Genomic DNA, 25,743 nt, shown 5'->3' on the forward strand with positions numbered 1-25,743 from the left:
CACACTGCAGACATAACAAGTGAGTGAGACAATAAACTTGTGAAAAGTGATTGATAGGTGTTTTATGTTTCTGATTAGTATCGACAAGCCAGGAGCCGACCTTGAAGCTCTAGGGGTTCGAGCTCGAGCTAGCCAACAAAAGAGGCGAGTGTAGCCCACCCCAGACGATCTTCGTGGCTAGACCAGACGTTTGGGGAATCCCTTTATACTAGCCCATCTGGCTAGCAATTAACATGCTGTACAGCTTCAATGTCTTACTCGTCACTTAAAATTATGGAATCAGCTGCCCTCGGGAAACAACCTGCCGTCAATACATTTGGAATATTGATGATGTAACTACACGGCTACAACATAGATCGACCGATAAAAATGAAATATTACAACATTATGACGATGTTCTTCGTGGTTATATTGTTTTTGGTTTTAGCAACACACGGTAGAACGAAATTGCTCAAGTCGCTAAACTCAAAATAGAAACCAACATGAATCACCGGTTTAAGAATAGGATGCTAAGCTAAAATAGCTACCTAGGTAGATGGAGCCTTATTATAGGGATAGAGATAGCGCCTCCCGTGGCGGTGCTCTTAAAGATAGTGTTAAAACATTATAAAAATGGATGTTAATCCTTTAAACGAAGAGAGCGATTTGCTTCTTTGAGCAAAAAGAGGGTACTACCATAGAGGTATCTCTAAGACCAAAAGGTCCTGAAGAAACGTGCTCAAATTCTGGTATTCTCTTCGGCCCCAAGCTAATCGATGCACCCCTTGAAACAAAGAAAAATCGACAAACCCCTCAAACTTTCATAGCGAATCAAAATAAACATTGTGTAGTACTAGAATTTTGACTAGAATGGGGTACATTAATCGATTTGCTTGGGACCAATAGGCTAGTCAAGTAGTGAGCCAATATAAAATCGTATGTCCACCGGCTGGTGCCACCGTTTGTACTCCATTTTTACCCTACAATTTTGTCCATTTAAGAGATAGAAAATTGTTGTTTCGAACAAAGTTTCTTAAAATAACTTTATCTACAACGTTTCCATAGATGTTCATCAATTTTATTATTTTTTTCCTTGATTTGTTTTCCGTTCATCTTGTTTTCCATGCTGAGCACCAATGCTAGCGACGCCAGGGAGACAACTTCCACACCTGGACCCTACCTATCGAATTATCAACTCATGGGTCGGGGACCAACGGCTTACTTCCCACTGATCAGAGATGTTATACCTCAGAACATCCCGGCGGCGCCAACTGGTATTGAACCCAGGTCTCCTGGGGTTAGAGGCAATCACGCTTACCACTACACCACCAGCGTCGCTATTCATCGATTTTAACAATGCACACAAAATATTGTTTATAACTGAATCAAAGTTTTTCACTACTCAAATAAAGTATTCAAAAAATACATAAACATTTTTGATAACGTCAAAACGTTATTTACACTCAATAGTTTCGTCGCAAATAACCCAATCCTCTGCCAAGAAAGAGGGTTGCTGAAGCCACTACCACCATAGAGGTAACTCTAAGACTAGAAGGTCCCGAAATAACGTGCTCAACTTTTTGACGCAGCTCTGGTACTCTCTTCGGTCCCAAGCTAATCGATTCACCCCTTGAAACATAGAAAAAAACCAATAACCCCTCATTTTATCTGTCAAACTTTCATAGCGAATCAAAACAAACATTGCGTAGTACTAGAATTTCGACTAGAATAGGGTACGTTAATCGTTTGCTTGGGGCCAATAGGCTACTAAAGTGGTGAGCCAATTTAAAATCGTTAGTTTCGTATTGATTGTTGCTACCACTGTAGCCTACAGTTTTTATGCTATGTTTATATGTGCATTGAAGACAAGTGTGCGTTAAAAAATCTTATGCGAATAATCATTACTGAAACAAGAATTTTTCATGATTAGCTTGCCTAATTCATAAATGAATAAAATTAATGTTTAATTCCTACATGTACGCACTTGTTGAACATTTATCACGATTATTTTGCCGCGCAACAAATCAAACATCTATGTGGACGGTGCATAATTTCTCAATGTTTGCATCAGCTGTCTTAGATTGGCAGATAATCGAGCCAAAGAGCCAACAACTTTGACTTCAAGCAAAATGTTCGTGGATGACGTTTCTGCCACCGGAGTGAAATGACCATGTCCCACGTTTTTTTTTATTTCGTCCCATCACAGTGCACTGTGAGCCGTGAAGATGCAGAGGTGTATTTGGTCTCTAGTAACAACGGACATCCAACAAATCATCCTTCCCTCCTCAAACCGCGATTGGCGCTGATTGAAATAGTATGCTTGTACTTTGAAGATGGAAAGCAAATCCCATGCACTATCTATGTAGTTCTCTGTGCAAGTGCATTAGTTCTAATCATTCACGGAAGATCAAATCCAAAATTTACAGTCTTTAAAAGAACTTAGAAAGTTTTTGAGTATTTATAAAGTAACTTAATATATATATATGAAAAAGCCTGTGAACAAAATTCATCAATTTTCGATTTTCTCGCTGAACTGTATCCAAAATTTTAAAACAGGGGATCAAGTGTGTCCACTCTCCCCTACTGCAATACAAGTTTACCATTTTACCAGCACGATTGGTGATTCCATAGCATGTCAAGATAACATTTTATCAAACTGATTCACAAACACACTTTGCCGCTAGCCCCTCCAAATGCATTAACGTTTTTAAGTTTTTAAATTCGAGTCAAACTTGTCAATGAACTGTACTTCTTGTTATCATTCATGACCTAGAACTTTTATCTGCATGTTATGATAGCTTTAGCAAAAATAAGTGATATCATTTTTAGCAACACCGGTGAAATGCATGGTATTGTAAAATCAGAAATGCATGAATTATAATTTAAATCGTCAATCACCAATACCGCAGTCAAGCAGACAGGTGAGAATTCGGCACTCGATCATACAGTCTGAAAGTACGAGCAGAACATGAAGTTGGTGCAATTAACAGAGCTTTTACTTTGCTTGGTAATATCTTGTGTCCAGCAGAATCCACAAGAAGACATTTGCAAAGGCCTCCCGGATGGTCAGTTCGTTGGAGACCCTAGCGATTGTAGTCGTTTCTATATGTGTGATAATGGATTTGGAACGGGTGCAAACTGTCCAGCCGGAATGTTGTTTGACACATTGCAAAATCGGTGCAATTTTGAACATGACGTTGATTGCGGTGTAGCTACCGAGCCTGAAGAAACCACCACCGTTCCAACGACTGCTACTTCTGAAGAGATAGAAACAACCACCAACGCTGCAAGTGATGTTGACGAGTTCTGTAGAAGCACCGATCCCAGCGTTCCCAGCTTCTATCCTAGCAGTACAAACTGTGAAGAATATTATATTTGTGTGAACCAGAAACCATTTCGACTGTCTTGTGCCAGGGGGCAACATTGGAACCAGCAAAAACGATATTGTGATGATCCTGCCGCAGTTGACTGCCTGGTAATATGATGTGATGCATTTTATGCAGTTGCAAAATTGACATGCATCTATGCTTTTTTTTATTATTATTTCCAGGTGGATGTGCCACCTGTTGAATTCGAAAAGTGTCCAACCAAGGGACATGCATTTTTTCCACATCCAGAGATCTGTGAATTTTTCTTGTTCTGCGATTCCGGAGAACTCTCCGTACAGATGTGTCCGTTCTACTATCAATGGGACAGCAGTCATGAAACTTGTGTTCTGAAGCACATATCCGATTGCACCAAAAGCAGCGTCAGTGATGTCAAGTGGAATTAACTTCTGAGTAGACCGAGTGTGAATTGCTTGAAAATAGGTCTACTGTAGAATCTCGGCAGCATTTCACGACTTAAATACAATCAATTGGTTATTTAAGCTCTATACAAACGTTGTTATTGGTTTTCACAACTCAAAAATCGCTTTTGAATATTCAAGTTCAATATTTTCGACCATATTCCATTCAAACGGATTTGAACCGACGCGATACATATTTTTTGAAATTTTTTACAGCACAAACAGATAACTATTTTGTGTAGAGTTTAAAAGTTAATATTTATTTATATTTGTTGCGCTCTAGACACTTAAATAAAATATAAAATTTCAAATCAAATAACTTTACTTAAGTTTTGTTTGTTATATTGTTTCAAGTTGAATTGTGTTTCTCCCAAACAAATGCGTACTTCTTAATATAAGGTACACCGGGACAAGTTAGAATACGGGGTAAGTGAGAACGGAGGATATAACTAATTTATCAAAAATGTAGAGGGTCCAACCCACCTCAAGATTAAAGATATAGTGCAATCGCTTACATTGACAACAAAAAAAAAGTTATATTTAATCCTATCATCCGAATGCAATTGTTGCGTACGCCCTTCGTGCGACGCCACACCTACTCATTCAGGTCATCGATGCAGCGGCGCTGTATCGATGCTTTGCGCAACGGAGTGAAGTTAGCGGTGGCAATCTACAAGCAGGTCTACTGTCACTTCACCTGTCAGAAGAAAATCGGCAAATCATCGTGTGATTACCTAGTGATCTATCTACTTTCAAACTAGCTTAACATTATTGAATTCTTATTATCTATCGCTTAAAAGTAAGGTGGGGGAATATATACAAACATGAAAACTAAAACTTATACGAAAAATTTGTGTAGGTTGTAGGTCAAGTAGTGTGGTAAAGCTACGTGCACCAGAAGTGCGTCGGAATATATGAGCTATAAAGTAGCTGAGGTAAATTTTAGTTAGATTCTTATGCCTATGCTATCTCCGAGGTTTTTTCTCACAAAGTGTAAACAATACACATTAAACTACGCCTACGCAAATTTTCAATTAATTTTACCCAACGGATCAAAACTTAGAGCAAATTGAGGGTGTGCGAATTTTAAACGGTACACCCTCTATTTTATTTGAATGGCTTTTAACAGTTTTTGACGTTTGTTGATATGTTTAGTGCGAAAATAGACATGTAGAAACTATTGAACAGTTATTTAAGTTTGCACTATAGGAAACATGTACATCTCATTGGAATTGCTTTCGACAAATTGTAAACAGATCTATCCCGAGCATTGGATAGTCACACACTTAAAAAAAATCATGTGAATTTAGGTGCTCTGAGACTGACATATACGAGCGTCAATTTTGACATAAAATTGTGCTCAATCAAACGTACTTTTCGTCGAGTACCGAACTTTTCAGTCTCGGAGCACTTAATTTTACATGACATGTTTGTTTACGTCTCATCCTTTATGTCAAAGATGGATTCCGTCACGTGTAAAATTAGGTATTTTTAAGTGTGCATATAGATTTGCCTTCTAAAATAGTAGAGCTACGTTAGTGCAATGTGTTCCTAACGTACCTCCACTATTGGTGCGTTTACCCTGAATGATTTACTGCAATTCGATCTCGTATAAGTGCCGACCAAATGGTTTATTAGGGTAGATGTACCGGTTATGACTATAAGTTCCTTCTCTATATTGGTGTGTCTCGTTTATGATCTGTGGAATTCCCATATAACATATTTGGAACACACCATAATAGGAACGTAAATTTGTCAATTCATCTTTGATCTGATCCAGGGATTCACCACTGGTCAGAAAAAATACTTGAGAAGACGTTTGAATCCGTCCAAGGTTTCAGTCAATACACGGCATTCTCCCCGACGGCCAATTTGAAGTGGAAACTTGAATCTAACGAAGTTCAAAAATTCCATGCGATGAGCATGAAAATCTGAAGGTGGACCTTTTCTGTCTTGGCATTAAGCCGAGAATGTTTAGTGGAATTTTGTCTGGATGATGGATCATTATCATCATCCGTGAGCATATCAAATTGATTGCTCAAATTAATTTCATCAGAAGGGGAATAAAGTGATTGCCCTTTTTTGCGTTCAGACGGCATGGTGGCAGATCAAAGTTTCTCCAATTCGATTTTGAAGCACATTACTATAAGAATCTGAAGGATCAAAAAGGAATTTTCCAAATCGATATCCAAGCAGGATTACCTCGGGTTGGGTCCCAACAAGGATTGAAGACGAATAAAAATCGAACAAGGCAGAACATTTTCAGGTAATATTTTGCACTGAGAAGTGCTGTTTAAATATATTGTAGCGTTAGGTAGCAGTAACACCAACCGGTGGAAACTATCGATTTTAAATTGGCTCACTACTTGACTAACCTATTGGTTCCAAGCAAATAAAATAACGTACCCCATTATAGTCGAAATTCTAGTACTACACTACGTTTGTTTTGATTTGCTATGAAAGTTTGACAGGACATAGGCCTAATAGAAAGATAAGTAGAAACAAGTATATCCTGAAGAATGGCCGCGTGAAATACATTTGTGAGAATATCTTGTTGATACGATGATTAAGACTTGTAAAATTCTTTAAAACCTCCATGGAACTTGCAATGTTACTTAAGTGTAGTCACGTTTTGTTTGTAGTCAATATTTTATTTATTTTTTTCAGGAGTCGAGTTTCGATCGCCTTTGGATACGGTTGTGTCTTAAGTCTCTTCTCTGTTTTGTGCGTCCATTAGCTGTCATAGTTTTCGGCTGCATTTGCTGGATTAGCGCTGGCACTGTGCCTCCCGGACGGTTATACGTGTGTGAGTGGTGGTTTTCTCGCATTCCGAGAAGTTTTAGAATCGAGAAAGAAAACATGATTCATCATGTTTGCAAGCAACAGAAGATTTGACGCTATCTGTGTTGTTTGATTTTTTCTCCCGGTCCAGAAATTTGCGGCATCGCGAGCGATAATTTTAATTTTAGGGTATTTACGCGGTGATAATGTTGGTTCACTCGTAACTATTTTTGAAAAAAAAAAGTGTTTTCAAACGAAAGTGTACCAAAAGTGCTTCTGAACGTGTTTCGTAGTTGGGTGTTGTGGAATTCGTGCATTCCCGGTTGATTTTGGAAATCCGTATCACAAAATTGCCCACCGATTCCTTTTTTTTGCCGTTCGACGACGACGGGTGTGCTTTCGCGAGAGTGACGTTTATTTGATCCGTTTCTTTGCACGGGTGTGCCTATTTTTTTTTTGTAACTAGCATAAGTGTGCCTGCGATTTGCATTGAGTGTCGGAGATTGTAAGTAATCTGAAGAATGCCTCGCTGGATACGCCCAAGACTGAACGGGCAGTAGCTAGTGGCCGTGAACGGTTCCTGGGGAAAACACTAGATGCGACCCTCCTCCCAGATGACCATGGCAATACAGGAAGTATTGGTATTGGAAGGTAATTGCTATTAGATATTTTGCAAACAGTGACAGATAGCGGACATGAAGAACCAGTGGAGGTGCCGGGCAAGGGTGTTTATCCTAGACAAGTGGTGGGTTCAGAGATGCCAGATTTTTTTCTATGCAATTCCGTAGACTTATTCAAATCTACGGATTTCTACGGTTTTTTTTTTAGTCGAAGGTTATATTTTTAGTTCTAAGGTGTTATTTTACGTTAAATGATAAATCGAAGAAAGAACATTTGAAAAACTACTAGAAACAGCCCTCTGGGGTTGTACGCAATGGTGACGTCGGACTACGTGGGTTTATATAATAAATGTTATTTGTTAACTGCAGCAGGAGCTTGTGTTTTGTGTAGGAATAGGAATTTGAGTGGGGTTCTCTCTTTTTGTACTCTTTAGTATGACTATAATTGCCCTGAAAAGAAGCTTTTGATATAAATTTTAGTTGGGACAGGTTCAGAAATTTAACTCTTTTGGAAAATCTTGAATCAGATTATACTCTAGATTGTAAAATTCGATTCTGAAGGGAGACATACACTGAAGAAAAACAATCTGTAGAAACTGTACCGAATTCCGTAGATTTTGCCTACGGATCCGTATTTCCGCAAAAAATTGTGAAATCCGTAGATCTACGGAGATTTCCGTAGATCTGGCATCGCTGGGTGGGTTGCAGATTCGCTGTTGTCGTTATCGTAGGCGCCGTCGTTGTCGCTGTAGTAATCGCCGTCGTAGTCGTAGGCAGTACCGTTGGTATATTTAGGATTGGCCACCGGCCGCTGAAAGTATGAATTATCGCGTATTTCTGCTGTTTATTACATGCCAACTAAAATTCGAGAACGTAATTTCATTTGAATAGCTTGTTCAACCAGGTATTAAACAATCGTCACGTCGGTCATAGCTTGTTATGATTACCTGAACCATGCGTAAAGCGAAAATCGAAACATTTAACGTCGCGTGAAAATGGATCTTAATGTAGGCCTCTTTCATAGCTTTTAGTTTAAGGATTTCAAAAATCGTCAGTTGCAGTGGCTTGCTTACTGAGCAGAAAAACGTGGTCCCAGATCCTTTCATATTAAAAATGTATGGTTAGATCGCTTGTTTATCGTGTATTTCGTAAAACTTTTCGTTGTCGTCGGTGCCGGGTCTGAATAGTCATAAAAACTTGAGTAACGCTATAATGTGATATGAGGGGCTCGGTGGCCTTAGAGCAACCGGTTTTGCTTACTGAGCAGAACATCATGAGTCTAATCTCAAGCCTATCCACATTCAAGATTCGTCAATCGTTTTATTTTTTAACATTACTACATGGTAATAACAGCAACTCGATGATAAAAAAGGAGCTCGTCTGCCTAGTGGCAAACGTTTTTGCTTACTGAGCAGAAGACCGTGGGTTCAATCCCAAGCTCCTTCGCGTTATATGATTGTTAGGACATCAATTCAGCTTATCGTTTACCAAAACGAACCCTGCTGCAAACCCAACCCTCTTACCCAATATCCCAGTGATTCCTCGTGGAAGTGCAGAGGTGTTCTCGGCTTCCATCAAAGCGAGTGTCACGTCAACACATTCCTACCCCTTCCTTTCTTGACCTGTGTTCGGGCGCGGCCGGTGCTGGTATTGCCTAGTTTGAGATCACCAGTTTTTACACATTCAGGATGATTGCTACTCCCAAGCATCGTCTATTGGTTCTCTGTGTAATTACAACTGGTCTGGCAATAACAGAGTAGCAACCGTGGGCGGTCAATCATGCTCATGCTCATGTTCATTGATTTGCGGCAACTGCCAAAATTGAAATCTAATTGAATTTAAATGCTAGGATTGCCCACCAGTTTCACAATTGAATTAATCCTGGATCAGTAGACACGCAAATGTGGCGAATTATAAATTCCTACCCTAATAACTGTGGGAGTGCTTTAAAAAACACTAAGTTGAGAGTAGGCGCAATTTCGTGTAAGTAAGAGCGTCAAAGCCAGGACAATGAAGAATAACACTGATGCTAACCCCTGAAGTGACACATACCGAGTAACGTTGGCGAAAATCAGATATCCAACGTCCTGACCCCCAAGGGGGGGAGGTGGCTGTCAAATACGAACAATCGTCGTCTACCTCGCATAACTGGTTCCAAACGTAAACAAGCCATAAGAAACCTACAGCGTTTGTTTACGTTTGGAACCAGTTTCATACAAGAATGATCAGTAGGCTGATTTGACAGTACGTCCCCCCCAGTGACTCCTGGCACCTACACCGATGAGGAATAAATCTCGATTACTTTTTCGAAGGGACGTATCAGCTTTTGTAAACAATGCTTTTGATCGTCGGTTTGGCGTAACTGGTAGCTCACCCATGCATGCTAACACTGCCATCAGATAGAAGAAATTTTCCCCTATGGTGTTAGTATGCGTGGGGAAGCTACCAGTTACGCCAAACCGACGATCAAATGCATTGTTTACCAAAGCTGATACGTACCTTCGAAAAAGTAATCGAGAAATGTCTCTAATGAGCCACTCGTGGCAGTGCCAAACCGATTGAAAGTAAACAAAGGGTATATTCAGAGTAATACTGTAGTAATGCCTAAATGAACACATCAAAGACAGATAAAAGATACAGAAATTAGTATTGCTGCCGAATTCAGTAAAGCTTCCAGTGCCGTCAACCGAAGTTTCCACTGAATATAAATTTCTTCTAATCCATCACTGCAACAATTGGGAATAAATGTGGACATGTTGGAACAAGCTTATGATTATATGATTGATTGGAAGCGCAAGACAGTTGGAAATGTATATTTGTTTGTCTCAGTCTGTTGTCAAGTTGGTAGCAATTGATTTCCACCAGGAATGGGTGTGAGTGGTGTGATATCAAATTATTAAAGAAGATAATTAAAACATGATTGAGACATTTGTAAAGTCTGGGGTAAATTCAAGAACATATTGATAGTCTGCATATGCATTGAATCCATCTTTGTCTCAAGAAAGAATCATTCTCCTCTATTTATATGTCGCTGGCTTGAATTCTGTTACAGTCAATTTTTTTGGTTCAAGGTAATCATAACATAAAAATGATAAATCGTAAGTGAGAGCTCATTGCTTGTAGAATTTAGTTTAATGTTATTTACACTTGCAGGTATTCTGTTTTTATAACTAGTTGGAGTTGTCTCTGAAGGATTCTCACTTCCAGTGCCAGCCAATGATTTTTGGTCCGTGATTGCAGCATCAGTTGAAAATCCTTGCGCTGGAATCACTGATCTAGTTTATGTTCCGAATCCAGCTAACTGTAATCAATACTTCGTTTGTGCAGTGGGCCAAGGGTTCATGAAATCTTGCGCTTCTGGGTTGAAATTTGACATTTTTGTCAGTCAATGCAAACAATCGGAACATGCTACATGTATTCAGGATATTCCTGTTGATTCACCAGCACTCGAAGGCGATGAAGATGGTGATAATCCATGTCTAGGAGATGTAGGCATCAGTTTGCTAGCTGATTTGAACGATGCTAGTGGATTTTACATATGTGTACAAGAAAGACCGTTGCAGTTTACCTGTGGATTTGAATTAATATTTGATTTAAATGCAAGAAATTGCACATCAAATATGATTCCTACCACTACAGAACAAATTACGGAATCTTTTCCCGAAGAAAGCATCACTAGCGAAGACACACCAGACATTTTTGAAACAGAAAGTTCTAGTGATGCTTCAACTGAACCAGAGACGGTGCTTCCCTCGGAAATGACTTCAACTAGTATAGATTTTTCAACATCAACATCGGACACTACTGAAATTACTACAGAAGACATCACTTCAACACATCCATCTACATTCTCTACAGAAACAAGCATTGCTGAAATCGTATCAACAACAACAACAACAACAACAGGTACAACTACAACTGACACAACCACTACTACATCAACGCAAAGTATTACAAGTTTTACTATGTCCACCCCAATGCTAACGACAACGAAGGCAACCACAACTTCCACTACTTCTGTTTCAGTGCCACCAAGCACAACTTTATCAGCACCCAATGAACCAAACTGCCCTATCAACCAAGACATATTTTTGCCACATCAAAACTGTTCTAAATTCTACCGTTGCTACTATGGCAATCTGTTCGAGCAATCCTGCCCGGTAAATCAATACTGGAACCAAGATCGGGGATATTGTGATCATGTATGGAATTGGACTTGCAAATAATAAGAATTTCATGCATAGCGAATCATATCACAGTTACTTGCTAGGTTATATTAATGCAGTGTATTCAAATAAAAACTTGCATCTCATGATATTATTGCATCACATTATCCTCTGAAACTACTTTCTACAGCTGGCAATTGAACCGTAGTTGCACGAACCGGCCTCATTATCCCAAAATAGTCCTTCATCACAGCGTTTCAACATAGCCTTGCCCTTGTAGCAAAGGTAATAATGACGGCAGCTCCTCGGATGTTCAACCCAGTGGGGGGTCTCATCCATGCAAGAAACTGTTTTCGGAGTCAGCAGAGGCTCGTATACTTCTCTGTATGGAGTGAAATTGGAACAATGCGATTTTTCAACTGGTGTACACCAATTGTTGGTTGGATCCCAATGCAGTCCCTGAGCGCAGCTGTTTTCATGAGGCTCTCCATTGTAGCAATAGTAGTACCTGAAAACAATAGCAGCTAAATGTAAAATACATTGAATAAATGATATGTAAGCAAACTGTACTTGGCACAATCAAATTTATCTGCAATAAAGATCATCCTGTAGGGATCGTTCCACATTGGGCATATTCTATCCTGAAGACCACATTTGGCGTAGATTGGATAAGTGCACTGACTGGAGTGTGCATCAAAATGCAATCCTGGAGCACAATCTTGCACGACCGGAACGCCGTCAAAGCACATGACGTATTTGGAGCAACTTTCCTTATGAGGAACACTCGAAACTCCATTCTTTGGGCATTTGCCCTCATCCAGCGGTAAATCGTTGGAACTCTCGACATCTATTGGTACCCTTGTTGTGATGATGACTGGGGCAGTTGTCCAAACAGGTTTTTCAGGTACCGGGGCCGAAATGAACGGTCCAATATCACAAGATACCGATTCTGGTATTTGACAAATACGATTAACTTGATCCCAATTCAACGGCGCTGGACATTTATGCTGTTCAAATTTTCCACTCTGGCAAGAGTAATACTTGGAGCAATCATTCCTATCCCTGAAGGTGCTTCCATTTCGAATCCCAACGCACTCAGTGTCAACTGCAGCGTGGATACTTGCCACCAGGGCAATCGTGTAAACCACGAGGAGTTTCATTATTATTTTAGCCAAATGTTGCCAACTATTTGCCCGTGGACAGTTACCAAATATCACTGATTCATTCCAGACGGTAACATATGTTTATATCCTTGATGCAGACGGAATGACAGTCGCACAATGATGACACGTTTGCCGATAGGGTCGCGTATCGTTGAAAAATTAATGGAACAAAGTAGTCACCCTCATTTATCGACGGTCTCGTTGAAGTTAAGAGAGTGCTCCTAATCATCCAACATTGTGAAATGGGTGAGCTCATCGTGTGCAGCACGGCTAATTGAATATATGTGTCGTTTACAGTGCTGAAAAATCTCGGCCGTACAAGACGATATTGGCATAACAACTTTCGTCTTTATCACGAAATGAATATGATCTTCAAAGGATGCAATGTTCTTTGTCTGTGACGAACATGTGCATGTTTTGTTTTCAACTAAGTTTCTAACCAAATTAGATGAGTTAAGAAAAATAAGTCCATAGATCCGTCAAAACTTGAATCTACGTCCTCTACAATGTAAAAAAATAATTTTATCGATATCGAATGAAGTCATTCAATGACAATGACAAAACTCAGCACTTGACTCGTTTATTCTGCAAACATTGTTATGGCAGTAAATTATCGAAAATATCGCGGTCATCACTAAGTAGAACGATTTGTTGCCATAGTTTATTACCATATTTTTGATTGATAATTTTTTTTTCCAAGATTTGTTTTCCGTCTATCTTGTTTTCCGTGCTACCGTTACCGACGCCAGAAAGGCAGCTCCCACACCTGAACCCTACATATCGACCCATCAACTCATAAACCGGGGGGACCAACGGCTTTACTTCCCTTCCGAAGGCAGGCGTGATCAGAAATGTTATACCTCAGAACATCCAGGCGACACCGACTGGGATTGAACCCAGGCCTGCTGGGGTGAGAGATAATCACGCTTACTACTACATCACCGGCGCCTTTATTTTTTTTGTTTATGATGAAATTCAACAGTTTTGTTCTACCATTCAAACAGAATGATCTAAACCGGCATGGGAGGGCAGTGTTGCAAAATCTCGAAAATATACGGTGATATTCAAAAATCTGCTTTGGTCACTCCTTTGAGCTGACAGTCAATTGACAGTGAAGAACTTGTGCAGATTTTTAATTAGTTAATTTTGAATCAAATTTTCATGACTTGAGCAAAACAATTACATGGAGCCGTTAAAGTGAACAAGCTTGGATAACTATAATGTGACTCAGAATGCACGAAATTACACTTTTCGTTTCAGCTTGAATCTTTGTCATTGACGGAAAAATGAATGAGATTTTGACAAAGGTTTTTTTGAGGATCAGGTCTATCAGTGACTATATGAAAACAATTTTGTTAATATCGCGCGATAGTCTGTCAATGACAATAGCAAATATCAGTACTGTGCGAGGCATAAAACGCCACGATAAAATAGCTGACATCACATTGATTGACAAAACGTCAAATATTTGTAAAATTTTGACAAATATATTTGACCAAGGTGTCATGGCCAAATATACTTGACCAAACGGCCAAAACGTCGGGAAATGCCTAAAGAAATGCAAAATTAACTGTTTGGATTACCCTAGACTGAGAAAGCCATATAAAATAAATCAAAAATTTGCGTAAACATAGTGTGATGGTCTTTTTCAATTTTTTGCTGAACATGTTTGCTGAAAAAATAATTAATGCGATACACTTCTCAAGTAACAATTGAACAGCCTTTTGGCTTTAACACTGATTTATTGTGGTTTTATGACGGCAAACGCAATCGTTTTGGTTTAAATACAGCATTATATACAATTTTATCATTTACCATCACACGCAAGGAGTATCGCTTCAACCCCGATGAATTTAGTTTGTTTTGAATATCTTCGCTGTTACGTACGAGCGGAATGAACAAATGAGTTCATTATACATCAACGAGTACACGTTGGTTGATATTCTCCAGTGCTTGATTATCCAACCCGAAATTGTCAAAATCAGAAATGATCCTCAAAAACAAAATAATCAAATTAATTTTGGGAAAAATGATTATTTTGAATATTGTCGACTCCAGAGCCTAAAACCGGGATTTTATCATCAGTTCAGTTTGAGGCAATAATTTGCCATCGGTTTGTGTGTAAAAACTAATACGACACGTCTTTCAGCGCTATATATGAGTAAAATGAAAATAATCATTTTGCATTTGATCCTCAAAATCATTACCACCAAGATGAAGACGAATTTTAATATTGACAACAACAAAGGCGACAATGAACATCCAGCCACGAATGAAGAAAAACAAATGTTGACTACGATACTCAGAGGTTGCCTTGATCAAGACAATGTTGTTATGTCAAAATTCAGATTCATGCAGGTAGTTGGTGTATCTGTTAAGGTTGTTTTCGTTTTCAGCTACACACCAAAAAATTCTGAATTTTACTGGCAATGTAAACATCCATGCGTGCAAACATTCATACATGTAAACTTTATTTTCACGTAAACTAGCAGCTTGCAAGAAATGTTGCAAACAAAAGTGGACAGTTGCATACAATATATGGAATATTGCATGGTATATCTCATAAATTTACACGATCTATAATCTAAAATTGTATGATATATGACGCTCCATTTATGTGCATCAAAGTAACGGAAATTTACACTATTTTTTTAGCTGTGTATGTTGAGTGTAGAAGGAATGATTTTTATCAGCACTGTTCAATAGTGCAACATATTCTTGTTTAGCAGTTCAGAATTTTGATGTTTTGAAAACCTTTTAAAGTATGACGATAAAATCAAAACGGGGCTGGGTTTAAAAATGAATTTAATGCAGCACTCTATTTCTTTATAAAACTATGAAGTTAGTCAAAATGCTCCATAAGGGTGTTTTATCATTATAAAAGCAATTATAAAACCGTTCGGTTTAAAACGGGAACAAAAAGCATACGCTTTTTGGTGTCAAAAGTGTATCACAAAACCCCTCAATGTTTACAAATTAAACTAAAAATATGGATCCACCTAGGGACAGCGAAAAAAATGAATAGAGTGGGGCTTTTAAATGCTGAATCACAAGTAAATTCCGATGGATAGTTGAGAAAAAATACTAGCGATAGTAGGAAGAATAACTCTAGCAATACTGATGACGGAAGGGAAAAATAATCCAATTGCAGAACTTCCTGGGATGCCAGCAGCTCCGTCAAAACCGGCTTATCAAGCGTCAATGGAAAATGGCACGAGTATTGATGCCAAATGGCTTTTATTGTAGTTTCAAAAAGGTTTCAAATAGTTCTCATTGGTTTCGTCGTATAACTTTTTTGCAGCAAATTAATCTTGAAGTGCCTCGAAAATATGCCCTTCCAAACCTACTCCAGGGTGGGCCAACTAGACAAATTCTAGTCTTAATGAGGTTTTGGGGGATGTAATAAAGGTAAAGCTGTCTTGGGTTTTATGAATGTTGTTTGATAGTAGCCTTGTAGTACTGCATAAAACGTAAAATGTACTAATGTAATGTTCTTGGGTTGAAATTCTTGAGAAGCAAACAACATCAAATAATCGTAGCTTGCTGTGACCACAGGAATAGACGATTTCTGTGATGTGACCAGCAAATCCAAACACATACATCAACCAACGGTAAATACAAAACGCTTGCTACTACTAGCACGGTACCTAAGTAACCAAAAGTTCCGCATTCAACACTTCCAAGTTCCATAAAGTTCAAATAAAGTTCCGACAGAACTTTCAAGTTCCATAAAGTTCAAATAAAGTTCAAATAAAGTTCCGACAGAACTTTCAAGTTCCATAAAGTTCAAATAAAGTTTCGACAGAACTTTCAAGTTCCATAAAGTTCAAATAAAGTTCCGACAGAACTTTCAAGCCACATGAAGCAATCCGCACAAATTTTTTTTTGTGTAACAAAATTTAATGTACGTAAATAAATCATAATTCTTATATTTATGCAACATTCTATCCAAAAATAAAAAATAAATTAAAAAGTCATTACCTGGATTCGAACCCATGTACTCGGCATGTGATCTACGATTGCTAACCACGGTGCCACAAGTGTGTTGGAATACCATGCGGGCAAACACCAATTTAAATTCATCAAAGTGTTGTGTTTTATATTCAAGTCAGTCAGCTGGCTCAGAAAACTCCAACAATAGGCGGGACAACAGCTCACTTTAATATATTTCAGATGACGTAGTGGTTCGTGCTGAGACTCTCACGCAGAAGGACTGGGTTTAATTCTTCCAACAGCTCTATTACTACTACTAATGCTGATAAATCAATACACATTAATACCTGCCTTTAGAAATAACTTTAATAAACGTGCGAACTAAATATAGAATTGGTGTAGAGGACAAAAACCTTTTTTAATTTATTTGCTAAAAGTTCCGTTCAAGTTCCGCCAGAGGCTGATTAGAATGCTTTTCCATTATGGCACCGGAACTTTCAAGTTCTTATAACGACTTAAAAATGAGGCTGCTTAGAATTCTATAGACCACCTTCAACCAAGGTGTTTAAGCCATAAATAGCCTTTTATCAAAATTTTTTTTTTACTTGGGTAAAGTCTCTCTGTAATATAGCTTGATAGAAGTTACAGAAGGATAATGATATTTTGCTTGCCTCCCAAGGAACAATTTTGGTTTCATGAGGGTTCTACAGATCATTATTTAGACTTGTAGGATGCTATACAACCTCCATTAAGCTTGCAATGTTACTAGGGCTGCTTTGTTGCAATATACGCGGTTGATCGGAATCGAGAAAAGACAACAAAAAAATCCCATTATGTGTCATATTCGGCGTTACTTCATGAAGCAGCTTTCCAACAATTTGGTCGTGTCCTTCTACCGACTCAAGTGAGTTATACTCTCCCCCCGAAGAGCGCGAGTAATACGTGCTGGGATTTGACCTAATAGTGTTAGAATTCTTTTGTATGGGGACTACTTTTGTCCCTCTCCAGGCTTTGTCTGGAGATTCAGGGTCGTTTGAAGGGCTCCAGGAAGAAATTGGTGGAAATACTCCCCTTTTTAAAAAATGCAAGGTGGATCCAACAAAAGAGATGGAGGAAATAGGGAATAGCGTGGTTAAATAATTTGATAATACAGAAATAGCTTAGTTTAACATAGTGTATTCGTGTTTTTCATGTTTTAGGCGTTAAATTTTGGGGAAAAATTGGGAAAATGAAGGAATCAAGGGTTACTGGCACATTACCGATTTGATGCGTCGTTTGGCTGGCTGACATCGACCTAGTGTTTTGGTTTTGCCAGACGATTCCTCCTTCCTCGCTGCGTGCTTCAAAACTCGGCGGTCTTCACAAAACGATCCAGACGACGGGGTTCGATCACCAACCGGGAATAAGGTATGAGCGGACCACTGGAGGCGTTCACTAGCTGCATCACTGGATCGGATCTCTACACTCGCAGGTTTGAAGGGCACACCGGCACTTAAACAATGGCCGCGTCGGAAGTTCCTCTTCGAGCGACGGCACGCGGGAAATACGGGTTTCAATATCTCACTTGATTTGTTCACTATTAAGCTGGGTTTCGACAGGGCAAGTCAATTGATCAAGTCAGTTGAATTCAACTGACTTGAACGTGAATTGAACGTGTAAACCATGCCATTCAATTGACTTGATCAACTCACTTGAATTGAAAATAGTTGAACCAGGCTCAACTTTTCAAGCCAATTGAATTCAACTGAGTTGATCAAGTGACTTGCCTAGTCTAAACCCAGTTTTAGAGACTGCTCCCACGGTGACAGACCGTTTTATCGGCCTCGGTGTGATGGTGTTGATCGTCTACCACACCGACGATAATCGTGGTAGTCAACTGTGGCTGTGCCTTGTGGTAACTTTTGACGGAAGGTGCATTAAGGGTGGGAATAGGGATGTTCAGGAAGTGGATATTTTCGTGGAATTCGATTTCAAATTCAATTTTGTTTTAATCAGTTCAATTCAATTTTCATTTTAACTAAGCTACTCGGTAAAAACTAAAAGAAACTATTTACAAAAATAATGTAACATATTTGATAAGTTACAATAGGGACCAACATGGAATATCTCGCGATCCCGGAATTTTCTCACTACGCAGCGCTAGTATGCATGTATTTGTGATTTCCTTGTTTATGTGATATCTTGAAATTTTTGCTATCTAGGAAGTTGCTGTCTTTGTTACTGTTTTGTTTTTTCTATCTACAGAAACGAAGATCGATGACACTGACCAAAAAGCTACGAATAATCGAAGAAACTGAGAATGGTCTGAGTTGTTCAACAGTAGCTAGGTTGCACTTAGCCAGTGAATCATCTATGAGGACCATTATTTCTCGCAAGGATAAAATCAAGGAAATGGTGGGCTTAGCGCCCAATGTGAAAGATCAGTATCATTACCCAAGCAATCCGATAATGAAAAAAAAAAAATAGAAATTGCATTGACGGTGTGGATAGAAGATATGAATTGCAAAAAAATTGCCTGTTGACTTTCTTGCCGTTCAAGAGAAAGCATTGATTTTTCACGCAAATTATCCTGAAGAATTCAAGAGCACGACCGGAGAAGATGCTAAACATTTCTTTGCCAGCAAAGGTTGGTTCAACCGTTATAAACAACGAAACTAGTTGCACAATGTACGTATGCGCGGAGAGAAGGCATCGGCTGATGTCGTATCAGCTGCCATATTTCCACGAACATTTTCAGAAATAATCAAACAAGGCGGATACAATCGAGAGCAAATTTATAATTGCGGTAGGACCAAACTTTTTTTTTATCGGAAAATGCCTCAGCAATCTTACTTCGTTGAACATCTTAAAAGTTTTCCAGGGATCAAGACCGATAAAAAAGGGTACACTATACTTTTCTGTTCCAATGCATCGGGTTCCCATATGGTCAAACCGTTCGTCATCGGTCAAGCGGCGAATTCAAGAACGCTCAAGAACATCAGCAGAGATCAGCTACCGATACATTATCGAGCTAACAAAAAGGGATGGATGACCTCATCCCTTTTCTCGGACTGGTTTAGCAACATTTTCGCTCCAGATGTTGAACAAATGTGTCGGGACAAGGACCTCTCGTTCAAAGTCCTGTTGGTGTTGGACAACGCGCCCAGCCATCCCCCCCCCCCCCATTCGAACATCGAAGTGACTTACCTCCCTCCAAATACGACTTCCATACTACAGCCGTTGGATCAAGGAATAATCGCAAACTTTAAGTTGCGTTACATCCATCATAGCTAGCTGCAAGAAGTTCACTATCAAAGATAAGCCTTCTACGCTCAAGAACTGGTGGAATGCTCTTTTAACACCTGAAATCAGCGGAAATGTCAATGAAACCAGCAACGACAATGCAGACGTCTTCCAAGACATTCGAGCTCTAGGACCGGCACTAGGAGTTGTTGATATGACCAAATATATCATATTAACGATATGATCCATTCATGCCTTTTCCAAATATTGCAATGGCGACCCGCAAAATATTGCTTCACGCACCATCTAGTGTTGAAAAAGGTCAGCAACAATCATTCAATTACAATCGAGGGGTGCGAATATAGCACTTATTACAAAAGAAAGAGTCACATTATTTTCATTAATTACATTGTGTATATTATTTTAAAATTTGTCTGATATGTCACTGTTGTCATCAAATAAAATAATATGCTGAAATGCATTCATTTGAAATATTAAACACATTTTCATTTAGGTTACCCCTCGTGACGATAAACAAATACATTGGTAGCCTTTTTGGCCACAGAGGTGCTTTCATCGCTAAAAATTTGGTTCGCCAGCTAAGCGAAAGAGTGGATCATATTGTTAATATAATATATTTGATATGACGCAAGCTGAGATTTATGAACTGATTGCAGAAAAGGAAACAACGGTTGAAGAAGTACTTAAAGATCTTGAAACTCCTGGAAATTTGGATGATAGCCTTGAGATGCCAGCACCAAGCGCTCAAGAATTTAAGGACCAACACCAAATACTAACCGAGCTGAAGCGCTTTGTCACTCTCGACACGAACAAGGAGCGCCGGACTAAGGCTTTCGAATTGCTGACGGAATGTGAAAGCCTTCTTTCGGGATGGAAGGAAGAAACTGAGATGTAATCGTTTGAATTTTTTTATATATATGCATCAATTGTAAAAAGTACTCTATCAGAAACCGAAGTAAACATTGATTGATCAAAAACCAAATTCTCATTTAATTTTTTTTTGTAAACGAGAAATTTAACATGTCAGTCCACATACTAAACGTTACAAATTTCCACAAAAAGGATTCTGTGCTTCGTTTTATTTCCTGATTATTTTTTAAAACCATACCAAATATGATTGTTATTTAAATTTCAACTATCTACACGCAAACTAAAAATAGCAGCTGGGTGAAAATTACAAGGGAATGATAGAAGTGATATTTCTGAATGACGAAGTCAACTCTCCTTGACTACTTTACATGTTGGACTTTTGTGTTGCTCGAAGTCGTCTTCTGCAGCAAACAATGTTTAAGGGCAGATTTCATAATGTTATATTTTCCTAGGTTATATTTGAATGACAAGTTCTTGTTATAAAGAACGAAAAACATCTCACATATACAGCAGCAGGACGAAATTGCCGAATTATCAACTAATTTATTCTTAAAAATGAAGGTCTTGGTCCACTGAACAACTTTGCCGGAGACAGCAACTTCCTAGATGGCAAGGATGTCAGGAAATTACATGAACAAGGAAATTACAAATTCAAGCAAACTAGTGCCACGTAGTTAGAAAATTCTGAGCTTCTGTTCACCAATCATTAGCTCTTGATTCAATGAAACTTTCTAGATGGAAATAATTTCAAGATATAACATAAACTAGGAAATCATAAATTCAAGCACACTAGCGCTGCGTAGTGAGAAAATTCCAAACTTATGTACACCAACCATTAAGCTTTAATCCACTGAACAACTTCACCCAAGACAGCAACTTTCTAGATGACAAGGATTTCAAGATATAACATAAACTAGGGAATCACAAATTCAAGCACACTAGCGCCGCGTAGTGAGAAAATGCTGAGCTTCTGTTCACCAATCATTAGCTCTTGATCCACTGAACAACTTCGCTGTAGAAAACAACTTTCTAGGTGGCAATAATTCCAAGATATAACACGAAAAAGGAAATCACAAATTCAAGCACACTAGCGCCGCGTAGTGAGAAAATTTCAAACTGCTGTCCTCCAACGATTAGGTCTTGATCTACTGAACAGCTTTTCCCAAGACAGAAACCTTCTATATGTCCAGAATCGCGAGATATTCTATGTTGGTCCCTATTAGGTCAAATCCCATATGCTACGTGTACTCCATATACGCGAATCCCTCGCGTAAACGGAATCATTCGAGACCAACGTAAATGGAATTCGTGTGGACCGAGTTCGCGTTCTTCGGGGGAAGAGTGTAACCTTCTCCACTTTGACCAGTACTAAAACTGAACTGAAAATTCTCGAAGCAAAACACTTGCATATACCACTCTTTCGATCACTTAATAGTAGCATGCGCATGCTAGGTACTCGACTACTACTACAAGCTCTCTGTTCTTTATGCATGGCTCATACAGGAGATAATCAAAATAACTGGGATAGGTTCGATTTTAATTCTTCCAAAGGCATTCAACTGGAAAACTAAAATAGTTTTATAGTGTAGCCACGAAAATAAACATGATCACCGGTTACCGGAGATATTCCATGTTTCCGGAGGGCTTGTCTAGCTTGCTAAATTTTTGAAGTTATTTTCTATAGAATGCGGTTAAAAATCAACATTTTTTTAAAAACCAAAAAAGAAGAACTATTTTCAAAGCGAATGATATGTCAAGAACTAGAATCGGCTTATAATTAACCGAGATATGATCATCTCCCTGGAATCGGTTTTGATGGAGGGTTTTGATTGCGGTCTGATCTTTTAATCACTCAAAACACCTTTCTTCATAGTTTTAATTCAATAGCCTTTAATAGGCTCTAAATGCATCATTGACCACATAAGCCGCTTTCGAAACCTCCGGGATGCCCCCGAGGGAACCTGTAGCATTGCATTTCTACATCATTCTTCATCATTCTTCATATTTTTTTTTCATAAACATGCTTTCCATAAACTTTAGATGGATCAATGACCACATTTACCGCTCTTGAAGCCGCGGGAACATGTAGCAGGGGACATTTGTGCTTTTATACCAAAACATGCCTTGCGACAACTCATTATTCATGGGTTTTCATGAATAGGCTTTCGATAGGCTTTAAATGTATCGTTGACCACATTTACCGCTCTAGGAACCTCCGGTATACCCCTAGGGAACCTGTAATAGGGGATAATTGCGGTTTTACACCAGAACATGTCATGAGGCACCTCTTTCTACATGGTTTTTCATGAATGGGCTTTTGATAGGCGTTAAATCAAACATTGACCACATTGGCGACTCTTGGAACCTCCGGAATGCCTCCGATAGGACCTGTAGCATGGGAAAATGCCGTTTTTATACCAAAACATGCCGTGCGACAGTGGATATTCTGGGTTTTCGGAGGGCTTGTCTAACTTGATAAATTTGTGATGTGATTTTCTATAAGATGCCCGTTAAAAATCGATATTTTTAGTAAATTCACAGACACAAGAAACATTTTAAAAGCAAAAAAATATGTCATGAACACAAATTGACCTATAACCATGCAAGATATGGCCATTTCCCTGGAATCGGTTCTGATGGAGGGTTCGGTGAATGATCAGATCTTTTCAGTCAAAACATGCCGGGCGACGGCTCTTGCTTTATGATTTTTAATCAATATGCTTTCGATAGACTTTAAATACCGTGCGACAACTCTTTCTTCATGGTTTACCTCACTCATCATCGAAAAATATGTTTAAGCACACGATAGTTCGGTATGATTTACTATCTTTCCATATGATTTTCATATTACTTTTGCTGACACAATGATTATTAACTCCATTCAACCCAAAGTCAAACTCAAAAACTGCCTGACTGAAAGTGTCGCGAGAAAAAAAGAGCAAGTCATCACACCACCACTACCGTACAATACACCACAAGCAATCGAGGTCATACAGGAAAACAAAAGGGAATCATAACATACGAAATTTATTTTAATCAAATAACTTTACTCCATACTTCATCTCATGCTCGCTAAGGTAACTAAACAGCCACTTTTCGTCTCCTTCACAGGTTTCTGTATTACCATACCCGCAAACACCGATCGATGGATAGAAGATTTCATCTTCGTCGCAAGTCTCAACAGTTGGCTGTCCCATAACACAGACTATATATTTTGTGCATTCCGTGGGATGAGGTATAATTTCGACGATAATTCCCTTGCAAATATCTTTTGGAATATCTCCATCTAGTGGTGGTCTAGTTGGTGGTAATGCTGTAGTAGAGTTTGAATCACCACCACTTCCTCCACTTCCTGGCTCCCAACATTCTACATTTTCAGGAATATCACACACTTCTCGGACGTGATCGAAAACAGTACCTTCCGGTAGACATTGAACTTCTTCGTCCTTTACACCTCCCTTACAAACGACATATTTTGAACAATCAATTGAAGGGGCTAGCGCTCCATCGGCTTTTCCTTCACATGTATTTGGGCCATCGGAACCCCAGCAGATGACATTCGCTGGATGATCACAAATTCCACGCTGATAATCAAAGAGAGTTCCATCCGGAACACAGGTAAATTCTTCTCCAAAGCGTCCACCTTCACAAACAATGAAGTTCGCACAGTTTTCCGAAGGAACGATCGTACCATCATCCTTGCCAGCACAAAGATCACCTTCCCAGCATTTTACATTTTCTGGATAATCACAAACGACTCGTTCCGGGTCAAACATCGTACCATCTGGTCGACAGGGTTCTTCGAGTTCCTTTCCACCTTCGCATATTACGAACATGCTGCAATCATACGACGGAAGAATTGTGCCATCTGCTTTGTCTGTGCACCGGCTGGTACCACCTGTTTCACCACTTCCTCCATCAACTTCACCGCCTCCATTATCATCACCACCTTCACCACCGGTATTGCCACCATCCTCTGAACTGTCCTTGCATTGTTTACTTTCTTTGCTATCGTTGCACTCTTCACTAGATTTGTGTGCAACTGCAAGCCCAACTACCAGCAACAGCAACCCAAATATGCGCCAAAGCCTCATTGTTGATTGTTCCTATTATCGGAATATTATTGAATACTGCCAACGACCGTCTATCGAACGCAGTTTTATAGTGATTATTATGTGGCTTATCAATGACGCGTGTAGTAATGTTTAATCTGGTGCTTATCAGAAACCAAACACCCAAGATAAATCACAGCTTTTTGTATTTGATGGAAAAGTTGAAAGTAATTTGAACTACTTAGGAAGGTTTCCATTAAATTTTGTTTCTCTCGGTAGTAATTAGTGCTTAACAAGCGTTCTTTCATTAATTTCAATTCAGCTTTCCTTCAAAGAGCTGTCTAGAGCCTGCGGTCTAGACGTATCCAGAGCCTTGTTCGTAGCAGACATTCTTCAGAACACAATCGATTACCCCGCCGTTCTGCAGGATATCGCCATAAATGTCCAGCCCAGAGCCCTACGGAACAATCATATGCTGCGCTTACCTTTACGCCGGACAAATTATGGGATGCATACTGCTATCGATGGCATTCAAAGGATCTTCAATAGAGTCGCCTCAGTATTCGACTACGATATCCCTCGCCTTACGCTACGCCACCGTTTTACTGAGGTCTTTTCTGAAGCGAAGAACAATTGAGGAAAATTCCAAGATCTTCTTTTATTATTATTATTATTAGTGTCCAGTGAGTGTTTAGTTTGTTTTATGTTTTTCTTTTACCACTTAACTTATCAATGTTAGTCTTAAGTAAAACATCATGAGGACCAAAATGGTCTGTTGATGTAGACATCCATCTAAATAATTAAATAAAAGTCAACGGCATCTCCTAGGGTGGGCGGGCACTTATGGCCCTTTTTGAATCATGGTATTAGAGCGTACGGGCCTTGAGAAGTTTTCGGACACGGGAGAATCTAACCGACACTACGGCAACGGTTAAATACTTTTTTAATTATTTTTCTGGCACACATCGAGAAGGAGCAGTGGGTGGCGGTGACGAAACGGGCGGGGGGATCATGGAAGAGGTGACTGATTGTTGTAATGATACGGGCCGGAGGCGTAGCTACAACCACAGCAAGGGCGATGGCCTGGGAGTGGTGGAAATACGGGTCGAAGTCCTGGCAAAGGCCACGGCAATGGCAATAGTCTGATGT

The 25,743-nt window shown here is 39.2% G+C and overlaps 2 protein-coding genes across 2 annotated transcripts; one reads left to right on the plus strand and one right to left on the minus strand.

Annotated features, from left to right (window-relative positions):
• Window positions 1-2,942: 2,942 nt before the first annotated feature.
• Window positions 2,943-3,854, plus strand: LOC135715424 (peritrophin-1-like). The gene is made up of 2 exons (XM_065238703.1): window positions 2,943-3,454; window positions 3,530-3,854. The coding sequence occupies exons 1-2, from the start codon at window positions 2,948-2,950 to the stop codon at window positions 3,749-3,751; spliced, it is 729 nt and encodes a 242-aa protein (XP_065094775.1). The 5' UTR covers window positions 2,943-2,947; the 3' UTR covers window positions 3,752-3,854.
• Window positions 3,855-11,460: 7,606 nt separating this feature from the next.
• On the minus strand, window positions 11,461-24,655 carry LOC135715422 (uncharacterized). Its single transcript, XM_065238702.1, has 3 exons — window positions 23,593-24,655; window positions 11,904-12,571; window positions 11,461-11,841 (listed from the first exon to the last, which is right to left on the minus strand). Exons 1-3 carry the CDS (start codon window positions 24,634-24,636, stop codon window positions 11,511-11,513), a joined length of 2,043 nt encoding a protein of 680 aa, XP_065094774.1. The 5' UTR covers window positions 24,637-24,655; the 3' UTR covers window positions 11,461-11,510.
• Between the last annotated feature and the right edge of the window lie 1,088 nt (window positions 24,656-25,743).

The sequence above is a fragment of the Ochlerotatus camptorhynchus genome, unplaced genomic scaffold (assembly GCF_037179485.1).
Source record: "Ochlerotatus camptorhynchus isolate MF236.1 unplaced genomic scaffold, CSIRO-AGI_Acam_v1.1 ptg000898l, whole genome shotgun sequence".
Taxonomy (NCBI): Eukaryota; Metazoa; Arthropoda; class Insecta; order Diptera; family Culicidae; genus Ochlerotatus; species Ochlerotatus camptorhynchus.